Source organism: Elephantulus edwardii, unplaced genomic scaffold (genome assembly GCF_000299155.1).
Source record: "Elephantulus edwardii isolate Elephantulus edwardi_28Jun2011 unplaced genomic scaffold, EleEdw1.0 scaffold00075, whole genome shotgun sequence".
NCBI classification, from domain to species: domain Eukaryota; kingdom Metazoa; phylum Chordata; class Mammalia; order Macroscelidea; family Macroscelididae; genus Elephantulus; species Elephantulus edwardii.
In genome coordinates, this window is record NW_006399825.1 from 3,895,691 (window position 1) to 3,912,028 (window position 16,338).

General features: G+C 39.9%; 1 protein-coding gene across 1 annotated transcript in view; it reads right to left on the bottom strand.

Moving 5' to 3' along the window:
• The window catches only part of SATB2 (SATB homeobox 2), a 218,434-nt gene that overhangs the window by 39,858 nt on the left and 162,238 nt on the right, over nucleotides 1–16,338 (bottom strand). Inside the window, exons 8-9 of the mRNA XM_006889070.1 lie at nucleotides 15,779–15,991; nucleotides 10,066–10,221 (exon numbers count right to left, since the gene is read on the bottom strand). Of these exons, the coding sequence (XP_006889132.1) occupies nucleotides 10,066–10,221; nucleotides 15,779–15,991 (369 nt within the window). The remainder of the gene's footprint in view (nucleotides 1–10,065; nucleotides 10,222–15,778; nucleotides 15,992–16,338) is intronic.

Genomic DNA, 16,338 nt, shown 5'->3' on the forward strand with positions numbered 1-16,338 from the left:
TTGGGATGGGAGTGTCGGAGACAGTGCGATTGGCACAGGACAGAGTGGAGTTTAAGGCTGTTGTACATAGGGTCACTATGAGTCGCAGGCGACTCAACGGCACATAACAACAACAACAACATTATTTTGTGGATCAAATAAGAACCAGGACATTCTCGGCAAGAAACTTAAGTTTACAGCTTAATCGGATCTCATTGATGAGACATGGAGTAAATAACTTGTTCCTGTTAGGTTGTATGCTCTCTGAAAGCAGGCCTTTGTCACAGTATTACTGGTCCCCTTGATGTGCCTAACACAAAGTATGAGTGCAAGCTATTAAACAGCCAGTAACCCCCACTTTTTTGCCCCTCTAGGAATTCCAATGACTGAATAAGTTGCAAATGAACAGTTCTTTGGGAGAATGACTCAAGGCTTCTTGCAACAGACATGTAAAAGGCCATTTACTCACCCACATTTTCAATACAGAAAATGTCAGCATATGTAACCAAAAGGAAATGTTTTCTAAGTGTCTCAAAAGAAAATTCATATTATTAACCACAGACAGTTCACTTTCTAAATGGAAGCACATAAAGTCCCCAAACAAACTTTTGTAACTGTGAAAGGATTTCTCTTCAGCTGGTTGAGACTCTTCTGAAGTGTGAAATGAGCCAGATAATATTCAGCTCTTGTTTCTTAGTCACCAAATTCTCTTTTCATGAATCCAATAAGTGTCTATTAAAATAAATAACCCCCCTAATGATTCAAGATAACCTAATCAAGAAAACTGAAATGGATAAAAGGCTCACTACAAGGGAGACTTGTCAAGGGCTTCAGTGAATTCCTGACAAGGAGATAACCTAAACCTGAAAAAAAAAATGTACTGAGTATTTGGTTACCGTTCAAGGTTAATTATTTTATACCTTGTATGTTGTAAGTGAAAATGATTTTCTTTTTCTTTTCATTTTCAAAATTGTACACTAAGTGTGAAACTGTATTTTCATGAAGAGCAGTTTTCAGGTGTCTCTAGATTACCTTACTTGTGTCTCTCACATTTCTGTGAAAGTGTTTGCAAAGATTGCATCTGTAATTGAGAGTAATGAAAATTTTATATGAGGACAACTCTTTAACCTCTATTTTAAAGGCCTCAAGATAGGAGAAGATTTCATAAAATTGTGTTGCCCTCCTTCTTGTTGTTGTTATGTGCCACTGACTTGCTTGCAACACATAGCAACCCTATGTACAAGCGCTCTAAATCCTTCTCTATCTTGTGTCAACCTCACTGTCTCCAACACACCTACTCTCACCACCACAATCACTGAATCGACCCATTTCATTGAGGGTCTTCCTCTCCTGCACTGTCACTCTACTATCCCAAAGATGATGTCCTTCTCCAAGGATTTGTCTCTCCTTGCAACATGCCCAAAGTATGTCAGACGAAGCTTCAGAATTCTTGACTGCAAGGGGCAGCCTGGCTGTACCCTCTGCAGGACAAACCTGTTTGTCCTCCTAGCAGTCCATGGTATATTCAGCACTCTTATCCAGCACCACAGTTCAAAGACATCAATTATCTTGCTATCATTCCTAGTCACTGTCAAGCTCTCTGATGCATAGCACTCAATTGTGAAGACAATAGCCTGGATAAGGCACACCTTAGTCTCCAGCCTGACGTTGTTGCTCTTCAGTACTTTGGAGAGGTCCCTGAGAGCTGACATTTCCAGTGCAATTCATCTCTTGATTTCCCATGGCTACTTTTTTTTGTATAAGTATATGCACCCTATATACATGCATAAGGAGCCCCAGTGGTGACTGTGTTGTCAGAATAAGTAGAAAGTCAGCAGTTTTAATCCACTAGAAGCCAAGGGAGAAAGATACACAGTCTCCTCCCACAAAGATTTATAGTTTCAAAAACTCAACAGAGGATCATTATGAGTCAGAATCAAGTCAACAGCAGTGGCTTTGGCTTTTTTGTTATATATACACATCTGTAACGGCTACCTACTTTTATCAGAGGAAAGGAATGACTGATTCCTCTACTACTCGACTTAAATAATGGAAAGATTTTAATAGAAATCTATATGGGACTGGGCCAGTTGGCACACCATGATGGATGGGAAAGAAATTGATGTTGTCAACAGTTACAGTTTGCTTGAATTCACTATCAAGACTCTTGGCACCAGTAGCCAGAAAATTGAGACAAATTACTTTAGGTAAATCTGTGTCGGGGACCTCTCCTGAGGTCTAAGAAGCAACCATGTCAGTCTAGAGACTAAGGTTTGTGTGATCCAGGCCATGCTCTTGGCAATTACTTGCTATGCATCAGAGAGCTGGACAATGGCTAAGGATGACAGAAAAACTGATGCCTTTGAGTTGGAGTGCTGGAGAAAAGTCTTGAACATGGATTGTCAAGAAGACAAATAAGTCTGTCTTAGAGAGGGTGAAAACAAGTTTTTCTTTGGAGGCTAGGATTGTGAAGCTCTCTCTCATGTACTTTGGGTATGTGGCCAGGAGGGACTGGTCCTTGGAGAAGGACATCATGCTCGGAAGGGTATAGTGACAGTACAGGAGAGGAAGACTCTAGAAGAGATATATTGAAACAGTAACTGGGACAACGGGGAGTAGATGTAGTGGAGTCAATGAGACTGGCTCTGGATAGGGCAGGCTTCAGAGCTGTTGTACATGCAACTCAATGGGACATAACAACAACAACAAGGACAAAACAAACAAGCCAAAAGCAGTCAAAATGTTTCAAATCTCTAACTTCAAGTTCAAAACCCCTGCATACCTGTGACACAGTAGAATATGTTGGGCAATGTCTCTGGGTAATTTTTATGCAGATAGGGGGGAAAAAATCCAAATACTTAGAAAACTCAGAGTAAAACTGTTCTGAAAGAGTTGAGACTAGGGTAGAGTAAGTAAGCTTTAAGGATTAAAATACTTAAGTGTGACTCTGAAAAGCAAGTACCTCTCTGGCCCTATGAAAGGAAGATAATTAAATAATTGCACAACAAAATTATAGGAAGCATCAAGATCCTCCAGCTTTAAGAACCATTGTTTAACATCAGTGTCTTTTTCCAAAAACACTTAGAGTTTAAAGAGGTTGCTTTAATAAGTCAGCCTGACTCGCTTCAAAGCCACATGAAGATTTCCACAAATGCCATGTTATGAATAGGCAAACTAATGCAACTCAAGGACTCCTGCTATAGATAACTTAAATTCAATCTCACTGCTGTGGAGTTGGAAATGACTCCCAGCTGACCCTCCATCAGCTTTCTGATGCTGTAAACCAAACTGAAGGAGGAGTCTGCCCATCTTTCTCCTGAAATGTGGCTGGAGGATTAGAACCACCAGAGAGGTTAGCAATACAACTCCTTCCAAAGTTTCCCCACTGTACATAAAGGTGTGCTTAAAATGAACATGTAAACTCTAGCAACGATTAAAAGAACTCTTTATTAATCTTCCTTAATGATTCCCATAAAGGCTAGTTTTAGGGCATAATAATTTAGTTACTTGTAGCAATTTTAATTTGTCATTCTAAGGTTAATATTAAAAGTAAGATCTAGAAGGACTTCTGCTGATAATCTCTCAATAAAACCTAACCCCTTAAGGTTGTGCTAAGAAGAAAAGGGACAAGGGAGGGCTCAGCCTTAAGCTCAAGTATCATTATGTCAACTCTGCACTTAGTTTGGCATTTGGGAATTCTGAAAAGTTAATTCTTCACTACTTGGTATAATAATTTCTCTTCAAATGGCAATTACAGTGTAAATACATTAATATCTTTTGAATCTTAATCTTAAAGGCAACAATTAGATTCTAAAAGACCCAGATGATAAAGAGTATACAATGCTCCTGGATAAAAATGTTAGAGGGCTCTGTTCCAAAGAAGTGCACTGAGGCGGAAGAGAGAGCTACTCAAGCAAGCTGCATGGTTCCTTTTAACCTGCCTTACGTGAGAAACAGAAAACTTAGGAGGTGTAAACAGATAATGCATTCATCTGCTAACCAAAAGGGTGACAGTCCAAGCAGACAAAGAGCTGCCTCAGATGAAAGGTCTGAAGATCTACTTTTGAAAAATCAGCTACTGAAAATACTACTGGATCCCAGTTCTATCAGGACATATAAGAGGTTATCATGAGTTGATTATGACTCAGTGTCAGATGAAATGTGTGTGTGTGTGTGTGTGCGCATGCACACACACACACACACACACACATTACATGCTGAATACGAGATGGCAGATGCAAAAGATCAGGAGTGACAATGAGGCCATCAGCTAATTTTACACAGTGCCCCATCCCCTTGGCTTGTATCTTCTCTACTTTATGCCAGAGAGATATGAGCAGCCTTGCATCTACATCTGGGGATCAAAGCTACCCTCCTCCCAAGAGAACCATTCCACAAAGAAAAACTCCTGAGATCAGTTAAACATGTAACCATTTTACATGCAATCAGCAGATTTCTGATCTTTATTTTAAAGGCCAAGAATATAAGTGATATTGTCATTGATTGTCATTGAGCATGACTCATAGTGAACCTATGAGCAAAAGACCTGAAGTCTTTCTATAACTACTGTCATTTCTCAAAGTTCATAGTTTCCAGAGGCAGGTTAGTTTAGGAAGTGGATGCCACTCCTGCTTCCAAATATAAGTGATGAGACTAAGATAATATTTTGCGTTACTACAAAAAATTTACTGTTCCATAAGAAAATCTTGTCTTAAAAAAAGAACGTTGGTTTTAACTTCTCTCACTATATATCCCACAGTATGATTTTAATTAGTGTGTAAACTATAAACATGTGTGTACACTCCCACACACACACGGACACACACATACATATTAGAAGGAAAGTCTCTAAAATGGTAATAGCAATTATCTATGGGCTATAGAATTTTGAGTGATCTGCATTTTTGCCTTCATAATTCCTTCCTTTTCTGAGTTTCCTAAAGTGATTATGTCACTAGTGAAGTGATCTTAAAAGGTATTCTGCTATAAAAAAATACTCACAAATCAGTGTTGTCTGGGACATTTTTAAGGAGAGATGTGAAAGAAACAAACATAAACATAATGGCCCATGAATGAACAAAACATGTTTATCTAGATACTGATTATGACATAAATTTAAAACAAGAGAAAGAGTAATAAAAAGATCAAGAGAGATCAAGTAGTATATTAATATTTTCCCTTTCCATAAATCATTTTCCATATTCTTTTTTTTTATGGTGCCCTCCTTCCTTTTTGCTAGGCAAAAGAATCTGCCAAAAATAAAAAAAAGGTATCTTTGAAATCATTCCACTTGTCAAGCAAATCAGATCATCATGGAGAAGGAATTTTAGGATTTGAGAGAATGTTCACAGGATGAGACCTGGATTCGACTCCTGAAGCTTTAGTGTTCTGTTTAGTAGTACCTTTACTGTTAAGGCAGTGGCTGAGAAATTGGAACACAGGCTTTTGGTAGAAATAGGATGATAAGGCAAAGTTCAGTATACAAAGATACTAATCTAACCGTGTGTGTGTGTGTGTGTGTGTGTGTGTGTGTGTGTGTGTGTGTGTGTGTATCCCAACATATATAGATAATAATTCTATCAAACGTACATGAAACAGAATATAATGAAACACATCATTGTTGCATAACAACTTTACAGTGAGGAAAAACTATTTCAGTGTATTAAGAGCGCTAAGTCCATCTGCTGCAGCTGCAAGAGCTTTCCCTCCTCCTGTAGTTTCTACCATAGAAGTGACGATTCTCCCTTTGCTGGACACTGGTGGTAACCCCTATAGCTTATGACAGGGCAATGTATGGGCTCAGAAAGGAACACAGGCCAGAAGAAATATTCCAGGGTTATAAAAATCCTTTAGCCCAAGTAGAGATAAAGCTGTCTTACCAGTGTAATCTTAACAGAGACCCCTTTTAGAGCCTTGTTTGTTCCCCAAACCACACACTTGCCTTTTCTTTTAAATTCTGGGCTAGGCTGATTGCTGCCCTTTCAATGATCATCATCTGAGACTTACTACCATATCTTCACTACCATCCAGTTATAAAAGAATAGAGTTTCTCAGCTTCTCCCTCCCTTCCTAAACCAGAAAGTTAAGTCCAGTGCTCTCCTGAAAATCACTGTTGTTCACTTTTATCTTTTTATGGGGTGGAAAAATAACAGGAGAAAAAAATAAGCCTCTTTTCTTTCTATCCTCTGCTTGACCCAAACCTAGTAGGAAGGGGCAGTTTCATATACACAGTGGTTTGGAGAGTATGTAATAAAGATTTGCATCCTGTTAAAAGTAAACCGATGTCAGCTATCCTCAGCATTCTGAGCTGAACTACTGTGGACTATTAAAAAGAGAAGAGTGTAGAGTGTGAGAGAAACACTGGGTTAAGTGCCTGGGGAAAGATAATTAACATCAGAGGGAAATGAGCCTGAAGGTGTTGTTATGAAATACCTGGCCAGCCTGGAAGGACAGCAGTGGGAGTGCCCTGAGGTGACTGTGTTTTCTCCCTTCTGGATCTCCACTTTCCAGATCGCAGGGGATAAACAGCAAATAAGGAGGAAGGAACAAGGAGGCTTGAAGAATTGGAGCAAAAGGGACAAGGAGATGACAAAATGCTATAAGGGAATAGAAATTCCCAAGTGGCGAAATGGTTAATGTGCTTAGCAGTTAAGTGGAAGTTTAAACGTTTGAGTCTACCCAGAAGCACTTTGGAATAAAGGACTAGAAATCTACTTCCAGAAAAGCAGCCACTGAAAATCCCAGGGAGTATAGTCCTCCTCTTATGTATACGGGGCTACCAAGAGTCAGGATCAACTCAGTGGCACCTGGTTATAGACAGGCAAGAGATTTCCTGTGGTCACTGATTCTACATACTGCAGTGGTTGATCCCTGATGGCCTTTTGATGGTAAGGGTCATACTGAACGCATATTAAAAGAGTTCATTATGGTTCCCCATCAAGACCTCTCACTCCTATGTCACAGAGAACAATCACTGACCGTGGCATCACCTCATCCTATGGAAACTCTCAATCTAGATAGTAATCAGAAGAAGAAGAGAGATCCTTCTCTGAACATGCGAGCAAGTGTGTGGGTGCATGCACACACACACAGAGCCCCGCCCCTTTCTAAAGACTTAAACTGATCTTAACTAAAAATGAAGGAAAGAGGAGAAAGTACAAAATAAGTAAATTGTCCTCTTCCTACATTTTTCCTTCTGCTGCTGCTGCTTGACTCCTTTTGCTTGAGAAAAGAAAGGTGCGTCAGTCAAAGAAGAGAGACACTTAACAAATTGGATGAGTGGACTTGCATAGCCATGGCAAAAATCTATAGCTGAGTGGCAAGAAGATGTGACCCTAAAAACCCATCCTGGCATTAAGCCATGAAGGACACATACCCGTGCATGTAAACACACTCAAGAAATACACTTTCACCAAGATGACCATAAGGGAAGATACAAAAGGGAAATCTGCCACCCTTTCAGTTCTCCCCACTCCACTGTGCCCGAACTCTAGACTCTTGAGCTCTGACCCTCCACCTGCTTAAGGGGCCCCCACCACCACTTAGTCATTCCAAAGTCATCCTTCCTTTTTCTTTATCTCCAAACTTGCTTAACACATCATACTGCAGTATTTGATGGTATTCTTAAAAGGTGATCTGGGTGATTCACAACAAGCAAATGAGATTTAATAGGGTTTATGTTCCTTTTGTAACTTTTAAAAGACATTTTTAATGAAAAGAAAGGGTCATTACGTATATCTGAACTAGGCCTTCTGGGCTCATAAGAGTTTCTCGATTTCATCTCTAAGAGGATAAAGAGCCCTGTCATTCATTTGTGTCCTAAATCACTCTTAGAACTCTGATGACTCAAAAGAAAAGGAATAGAGGAAGAAGAATGCAGGAAAGCAAGAGAAAAATCTTTGTTCCCTCATTCCTCAAAGACCTGTGTGCTTCTTGGTGAGGTTAAGTACACTGGTTAAGACCCACAATTCCTCACATATATGCCTTATGGTTATGCACCAAATACATGAGCAAGGTATAAAATCATGTTGATTTTTTACTAAATATGCTTTGTATCAATCTCATGCTGACAATGATAAAATGGAATGAGGATCTTCTGTTAAAACGCCTTTGAAATTATCAGCTAATTTTTGTTAGGCAGTGCTATTTTTATAAAGGAAAATAACACTTAATTTGCTGCTACAGTAACTATTTACACTTAGGTTCACAATGGATGAGTGAGTATGAGAACCCAGACTTAACAACAAAAGCTTCACTGCGTCTTTATTTCTGCTTTGACTTAATCATACCTTGAACACATTAATATAGAGGAGTGCATTTTCAATTCAGTAAAATCAGGGCTATTGGTTCTTGTTTCAAGAGGAATCAACAATTTGGGGTGCTTCTGCCAACTGGCTAGCACAGCTTTCAATCAGCCACCTGAATTACTCTGGGAGGATGGAGGCATCCTGATTTCCAGGAGCCGCGTTGCCAAATCAACAGGAAGATCACCAGCCTTCGGAATCAAGTCCTCAGACTGTGGTCTTCAGCTTTTCCTGAAAGCTGCTTATAAAACAAGGGCTCGGTGAAACTTTGATATTTACATCAAGTCACAACTAAGGGGCAGGTTTGCAAAATCAATTGTGCAGCTTTTATACTCACTGCACATTCACCACATATGTCCTTTATTACACAGTGGAAAACCATTAAATGCACAGTAGTTTTGCCAAGTGGCATTATGCATTTAACAGCTTTATTCGTTTAACAGCTCCAACTCTCATTATATTTTGCCATGTGGTACACGGGATTTTATGCATTTAACAGTTTAAGAAGGCTCTATGGTGTTTTCTTTATGGCATTTCTTACTACGATTGGACATCATGTCTTCATAAGCTCTATTTCACTGGTTTCATTGATGATAGAAGGTAAGATGATGGAAGAGCTACATTGATATTGGAAAGGAAAACAAGCATTTCAAATCTCTTTAGAGTCTGTCAATACTCCTCCCTTTATCAGTCTCTGACAAAAATAATTCCAGGGACTGCAAATTGGCAAGTAAAAATGGCTAATCCTAAAACCATGTTGTGAACCTAATATGTGACTATCAGCAAGAAAAATATGCTATTGAAAACTCTATTACCTTCTTGCTCAACAGAAATGAAACATCCAGTTACTTCCTTCCTAAGAGCACACAACAGAGGCTCTGTTAGGAAGATGATGGACCATTTCAGCATTCACATATGTCGGAATGAAAACACGCACCATGCAAGGCCACAGAGGAAATCAAGCTTGGAATCAAAGGACCCAGCATTGTGTTTGAACTAACTTTTTCTCCAGCCTGTGTCAGGTCTTTGTTCAGCCTGGCAATGAATAAACAAGATCCTCAACCTAATGCTTTCTAGGATTGGGCAGTAGTTTCTGTAAATGGGTGGAAAGAACATATAATAGATGTGATCAACTATCATCGCTTTCAGAAAGAAAGAAAAAGAAAATACCTAAGCAGCTGTCTGCTCTTTTCCCTGGAGCGCTACATTCTCCGCAATCCCCACACTCGAAAAAATTTTGCTGGATAAGCTTCTAAATTTTTTTTTCCCTGTTAAAGGTTTTAGCACTTACTCTGGACTTCCCTACATGTGAGTGGTGTTTTGTTTTTCCTCGTGGAAAACAACTGCATTCTATACATAAAAGAAACACCTGACATCCCAAGGTGTCTCTGGGGCTCAGGAGAAGTGGTTCTTGCAACCAAGTCAGTCAGTCCCCTGGTGGGAATAAGAGAGCTGATGTTACCTGGCTAACGCGTGGTCTCAGGAAGGTGCTGTTGCATATGCTCTCCCCACGACCAACGGAAGAATAACAGCCGGGTTTAGAACATAAAGGAATGATTCTTCTTGAAATATATTCTTTCAAAATGCTTGGGTTTGCCTTTGTTTCTATTTTAAACTCTGATGAGAAGAAAAGCAAACCACAGAGCATAGGGCAGAACGTGACGGGTCCCCTGAGAGTTATTATTGTTATTATTATTATAGGAACAGATGTATTTTTATTGGTGGGAGGGGGAGAAAGGCCTCACTCCAGCCTTTGGCTTTTGGTTTTTTAAAAACCACTCACCTGACTTTTATTTGCAGCCACTTTGGCGAACAGGGCTTGAGACACCTTGGCCCTTTTCATCTCCTGTTGGATCTCGTCATAAATGGCAGCTGTGATGTTGACGTTGGCGCCATCCACCTTAATGGGGAGGTCTGTTGTCGGTGTCGAGGTTTTGGCCTACCAAGAGACCATGAAAATAATAATTTAAAAAGTGCTGCATTCAACCCAGCCATCTGTGCAGAAATTATCAAAGGATTTCAGTCAGCTGATGCCAAACTGCATTAGCTACAGAGGGACACTTGCTGTCCATTATTCTAATCAGGTTAATTGTGATTGGAAATAATTGCAGTGCATTCCTATAGGACAGGCAGAGTGTCCTGTCAAACCCACGGTCTCCCTCTTGGACAGTTCACAGGTAGGAAGGCTACCCCAGGCTCTCAGCTATGAGCTTTATAGCAAAGCCAGTGCACGGAACCCACACAGTTACCTTTTCTCCCTTCTAAAAATGGCACACCTTGAAGGAAGAGCCAATTCTTCCAGAAAAAATGAGTAAATGGGTAGAGGTCTCTAAATAATAAATTATTACTCAATTTAATGCACTCCCTAGAGCCTCTCTCATTCTTTATTAAAGCTTTACGTATGTCATCCGAGTATGTATGGTTTCCCATCATAATCATCATTATGCTACCCAGACAGTCACCTAATTTCACCTAGGAAATCAGTGGAAATGAAACAAAATTTCATTTCGTAACACCAGGCTTCAGAATGCCTTTGATATGCCGTTTTCATTTTCTTAAACTCATCTTGTGGCTTTATGTATTCTGCCGTGCTCGTTTTAATTGAATGATTTCCCGTCAGCTTCAGAGACAAATGAAGGGCAATTCAGAAGGTGTGTGTACTTCCTGGGGTTAGGATAACCCTAAAATGTCTGAGTCTACTTGCCAGAGGATATGCCTGGGTCTAGACCTTACAGACTTCTGTTGGTGCCTGTTGAGAAGGGGCTGAACAGCCTTGTCAGAACCAGAGTCAGGAGGATTCCTAAACATCCATCTTGACCTATGTGCTCATGAACCACGGCACTTGATTTGGTCTAAAAGGAAGTTGTGTTTCCTCTGTGTCCCTAAATCATCTGGAATCCCAAACCAAGAGAGAAAAGACTGACCTATCCATTTTCTCTGTTTTGGAACCCAGGACAGTTTCCCATGGACTAAGCAGTACCAGGAAAAGAGGCGGTAGCATACAATTCTAAGGGCTCAAGAATCATTCTCAAAGGTATCTTTAAGCTGGATTTCCCATCAAGACCTTTATTCCCAACTAAGCTCAGTGACATTGACATTTTCATTTTACCTCCCCAGCTCATACCATTTTCTAACTACTGTATGATGATAATAATAACTTATTATGAGTCCTAGTCAAGTCAGCAGAACATCACAACAATGTATGGTTGGAGGACATCTGTGGCTGAGTGGCAGAACTGGTGATTTTCCATGTGCAAGACCGGGGTATGATTCCTAGGCAAGTCATGTCACCTTTAACAACCACCTGCTCACTCAGGGTTGCTAGCATGTTGCTATGACACTGAACGGGTTAGGGCTTTGAGACCAAGATGGGCTAGGAAGAAAGGCCTGGCAATCTGTTTTTAAAAATCGACCCATAAAACTTCCCATATGGATCACAATGGCTTGATCCAATACTGGCTGTGGAGACAGTGCAAGACCAGGCATCATTTTGTTCTGTTGAGTATGTATGAGTTTTCGTAGTTGGGAATCAACTCGTCATCAGCTAACAATAGCACCACGGCATACTGTTTCATAGGCCAGGCACTCCAGAAATGTTTTATGATCTCTCTTAATTCTTTTAGGGACTCAGTGAATTAGATGCTATTTTACAGAAAGGGAAGCTGAAAATGAGAGGTCCCTGAACTTGGTGGAAGTACAGTAGCAGCAAGTGAACAAGAAAGAACCTGCCAGGCTGCAAATCAAGGGACCAGTGTGCTTCACTGAGCTTCGCTGCCAAACCAAAGGCACGCAGTTCGAATTCTCTAACTACTCTGTGGGAGAAATAGGGACAACCTCCTCCCCTGCTATTTACAGCCACTGAAAACCCACTGGAGGGGCAGCTATGAGTAGTTTGGGACCTTCTCATAATTATCTAATTCTCCATGTTGGTTTTTTTTTCTTCAAAACAACTTTTTTGTCTCTAAATTTCTAGTTAACCACAGTGATCCTGCCTGTTTAATGCACTCTGTAGTGTGTCCTTTCCCTTCTTGTGAACTCAGGTCCTTCATTAGGACCACGGATGTTCTCCTCTCACCTTACTGCTCAAACCCACCCTGATCCATGCAACTAAATGAAACTCTTCTTTTAGCGGCGACTAAAATACTTGGCCATGAGCCCTGGTTATACAATATTTAGTTATAAATCCAGGTTTAGGAATCAGGAGAACAAGGGTTCAAGTTCCCCCTCTGCCACTCAATCATGTGAGTGTCACATAGAAGAGGCAGTACACGCCCCTTAACTTAGCTAAGCCTCAGTTTCTCACTAGTGAAATGGAAATGACAACACAAAATATTCACTGCAAAACCTGTGATGTAGGAAGTTTGCAATAAAGGATCATTCTTGTCCTTGAACTGCTGATTTGCTATTAAGTTCATCAGTGAATATGAACCAATTGAAGGATCACAGGAAACTAGAGGGTGTTAATTTGAAATTTCTTCCATTTGGTTTTAAACCTTTAATAAAGTGGTAATGGGGCCTGGAAGGATACTTTAGAGGCTGACTCCAATTAAAAGGCAAAGGCAGTGGACGCCCTTCTAACATTTATTTTCATGATGACTGTTTACCGTATTATTGAGACATAACCGTAAAGAATTTTGGGTAAATAGGTACTAAAAAATATACCTTTATGACATTCACTCTTCTAAATTTTTAAAACCTAGAAAAATAAAGTCCCAGAGAATCTACAAATATAGATGTTATGAATCTGGTCCTCAAAATACATACAAATATTTCAACATCTACTTTCAGAAGTCTCAAAAGTGTTTATGAAATTAAACCACACAATTCTCTTATATTTGTCCCTAAAAATATCCTCTACCTAATAATTTTTTAAATTATTATTTTCTACTGTTTAGGAAAAGCAAAACACTAACCCTGTGGTTTTTTTTAATTGCCCTGGATTTGTAAACTATCAGGCATTTAAAAAGGTATCTGAAATATAATCTTGATAGAAAAGTGATAAAAAGGAGCTAAAAACAAAATGCACTGTGACCTGTGTTATTTTTCAAAATAGCAATAATTTTCTGAGAACTCTTTCTTCCATTACCACCAAGTAAGAACTAACTCTTAGACGACCTTCCAGTGGGTTTTCTGAGGCTGTAAACCGTACAGGAGGAAACTTCCCATCTTTCTCTTGAAGAGCTGTTCTAGGATTCCAACTGTCAGAGAGGCCCACCTTTGGGTTACTTGAACAACTCCCTACAGACTAGGCCACCAGACACTTCACACAGATATTTCTCCCTGTCTAAATGTCTATGAAGTATGGATGTTCTTTCTTATAGTTCAATGGTTGCCAGAATCAGTAAAAGTTCTGATGAATTTACAGAAGCAAATGTGTATAAATTAACAACTCAATACGCTGCTATGTGTGCTGTGAGTTTCTACCTCAATAAATATGCCTCTTCCATTAAAAATAAATCTAAATAAAAGTGTGTAATGTATGATCCAAAATTAAAGTCTAATATTAAGTGATGCCTTAGCATCTGCAGAAATGAGGGCCTCAAGTGGCCAAATTTAAGTTCTCCTCAGTACTTGTTCCTCTGAATAAGAGTTTCTAATCAGCCAACCTCCAAAAAAACTGCTACTTATCAAATGGGCCAGGTGTGAGTCCTGCTTGTCTGTGTTGTGCTTTAATATTCGTGTCAGGCTATGGAACTATTCAAACTAGCCAATTACATCTCCTCATATGAGCCATGGGGTACACTTCACTCCCTTGTTAATCGAAGCTCTTCCCCCACAGTCTACTTGTTCAATCTGTTCCCAAGTACAATCCTCATGAATCTACATGGCATACAGTGTCCTTCTCCTCCTAATAAAATGCTATTGATTTTAGGTACCAAGTGTAGGATATCCTAGATTCATCTTTCTCCACAATCCCCAGAAAGCAATTCTTCCAGCGAGGCTAATAAGAAGGAATAACACAAAATGCTTGGTTACATTCATAAAAAGTAAGCAGTCAAGAGACTTTAATTTTTTTTTTTCAGATTAATGGTAACCAGTACTAATAATCTACCAAAGACTAAATAAAAGTGTTAAGTATCACAAATTTGGCATTGCATGATAAAAAAAAATCTTCAATTAAAAATGCATTGCAGAATGCAAAAATATAAGAACTGTTTAAGATGTGTGAAAAATGAATTCCTTGGAAAAGCAGAAATACTTCCTCTAGAATAAAATTCTGCTTTATGTTTAATAAGTTCATTGGAACTTACCAGGAAATAAGCTCAAAAGTAAATTAAAGTATAAAATAAAAAGAATATGGGTTTTTTTAATCTTTGATGTGAAAGTATCCCATTTTCAGATTTGTACAAACATGTGCTTGTTTCTTAACTGTTTATGAGCCATCACCCAGAAAGGATATGTAACCATCCAATCAACAGTGAAAGAGAAGACAATGCCATTAATCTATGTTGTTGTTATGTGCCATCAAGTCGTTTGCGACTCATAGCGACCCTATGTACAAAAGCCCTATACCTTGCTCTATCCTGTGCCAATGGCATTGCCTCTGACACACGCATCCCGAGATGTCAAAATTTAGGGAAATAAGCGAGAGGCTAGAAATGAGTGGGCTTAGATCAGAATTAGAAATAACTCAGCTCTGGGTTGGAGACTTCAATCCTTTACCTAGGAAATTTAAGCACAAGCTTATGAAAATAACGCATTTTTCACAGGACTGAAAAATAGAATATTTGTAAAAAAACTGGGACAACAAGTCACTCAATCTTGTAGGGAGATGATGCTAGGAAGGAAAAGAACTATGGCCTACACTGGCTTCCCTGAATAAATGCTCAACACATCTGTCTGCTGATCAAAAGGTTAGGAGTTGAAGTCCACCAGGGGTATTTTGGAAGATAGTCCTGGTGATGTTCTTCCAAAAGCCCAGCCATTAAAAAACCTGGAGCCCAGTTCTACTCTGACATCCCTGGAATCTCCATGAGGCAGAATCAACTCCTCGACAGCTGTTTTTATTAGTCTTAACACTAGTGTTTTCGAAGGGGTCGTGGACATTCTCAGGCAGCCACTGCGCATGCTTCTATAATGCATGAGTTTCTTGCACACTGTCTTTTTCAGGATGCATCAAGTAAAACTCAAAATACTCTGTTCTCTGATCCACTTACTCTCCACCATCCCATGCAAACATGCAATTCAAGGAAAAATGTGTGTGTCTGTTATGCAAACTCAGCTTCCATACAAACCTCCTAGCTTAAAGAAATAACTAAGCAGGCACACACAGACAGGCAAGGGCCCCTCTGGCCTGAAGAATAGGACTTTCCTAAAGGGACAGAAACAGCTTCTGATACAGTACAGGAGAATCACTGTCACATGATCTGAGATTCATATCCTCTGGCCAACATGTCTATTGGATTAAGAAATCTGAATGATACTTTAACTGTGAATGGAAAACAGAATTAGTGAAGGCAAGGTGTTTCCAAGGCAAAGAATGACTCGTATCTCACCTGGGGGGTTCGGGAGGAGCTGGGACTGCTGGAGGCCGAGGAGACCATGCTTACATTAGGGTTCATGCTCCGCTCTCTCTCATCCTGGTATATGCGATCCCGTTCCACTTCCGGCAGATTGAGGAAGTTCTGCATAGCCCTCAGGTTTACTAACAGAGACTGAGAGGCCGTCCGAGGGTCTTCTTCTTTACGCAGGATCTCAGACAATAATCCCTGATTAATTGCAAGAAGAGGGAATATAAGGCCAAGTCATATCTGCATAGTCAGGCATGCGAGTTCCATCTTCCACCCCACCTCATCCCATCCCCTCTTGTTTGTGTAACCAGCTGGGCTGTGATGTCAAGAACCTCAGTCTAACTCCTTGGGATTCTCCAGCAGGAAGAGTTTAGTGGGCATGTACTTGCCTTCTGGGGGCTGTGCCTTATTTGAGGATTGTTCTATTCTGACACTATCAGCACTGCAGAGATGCCAGCTAGCAAGGTAGGCGCTTAGGAAGAATTGTGAAACCGCAATTACCACCAGGTGCCTCCTACAAGTATTTCTGGAACTGTTAGAACTCT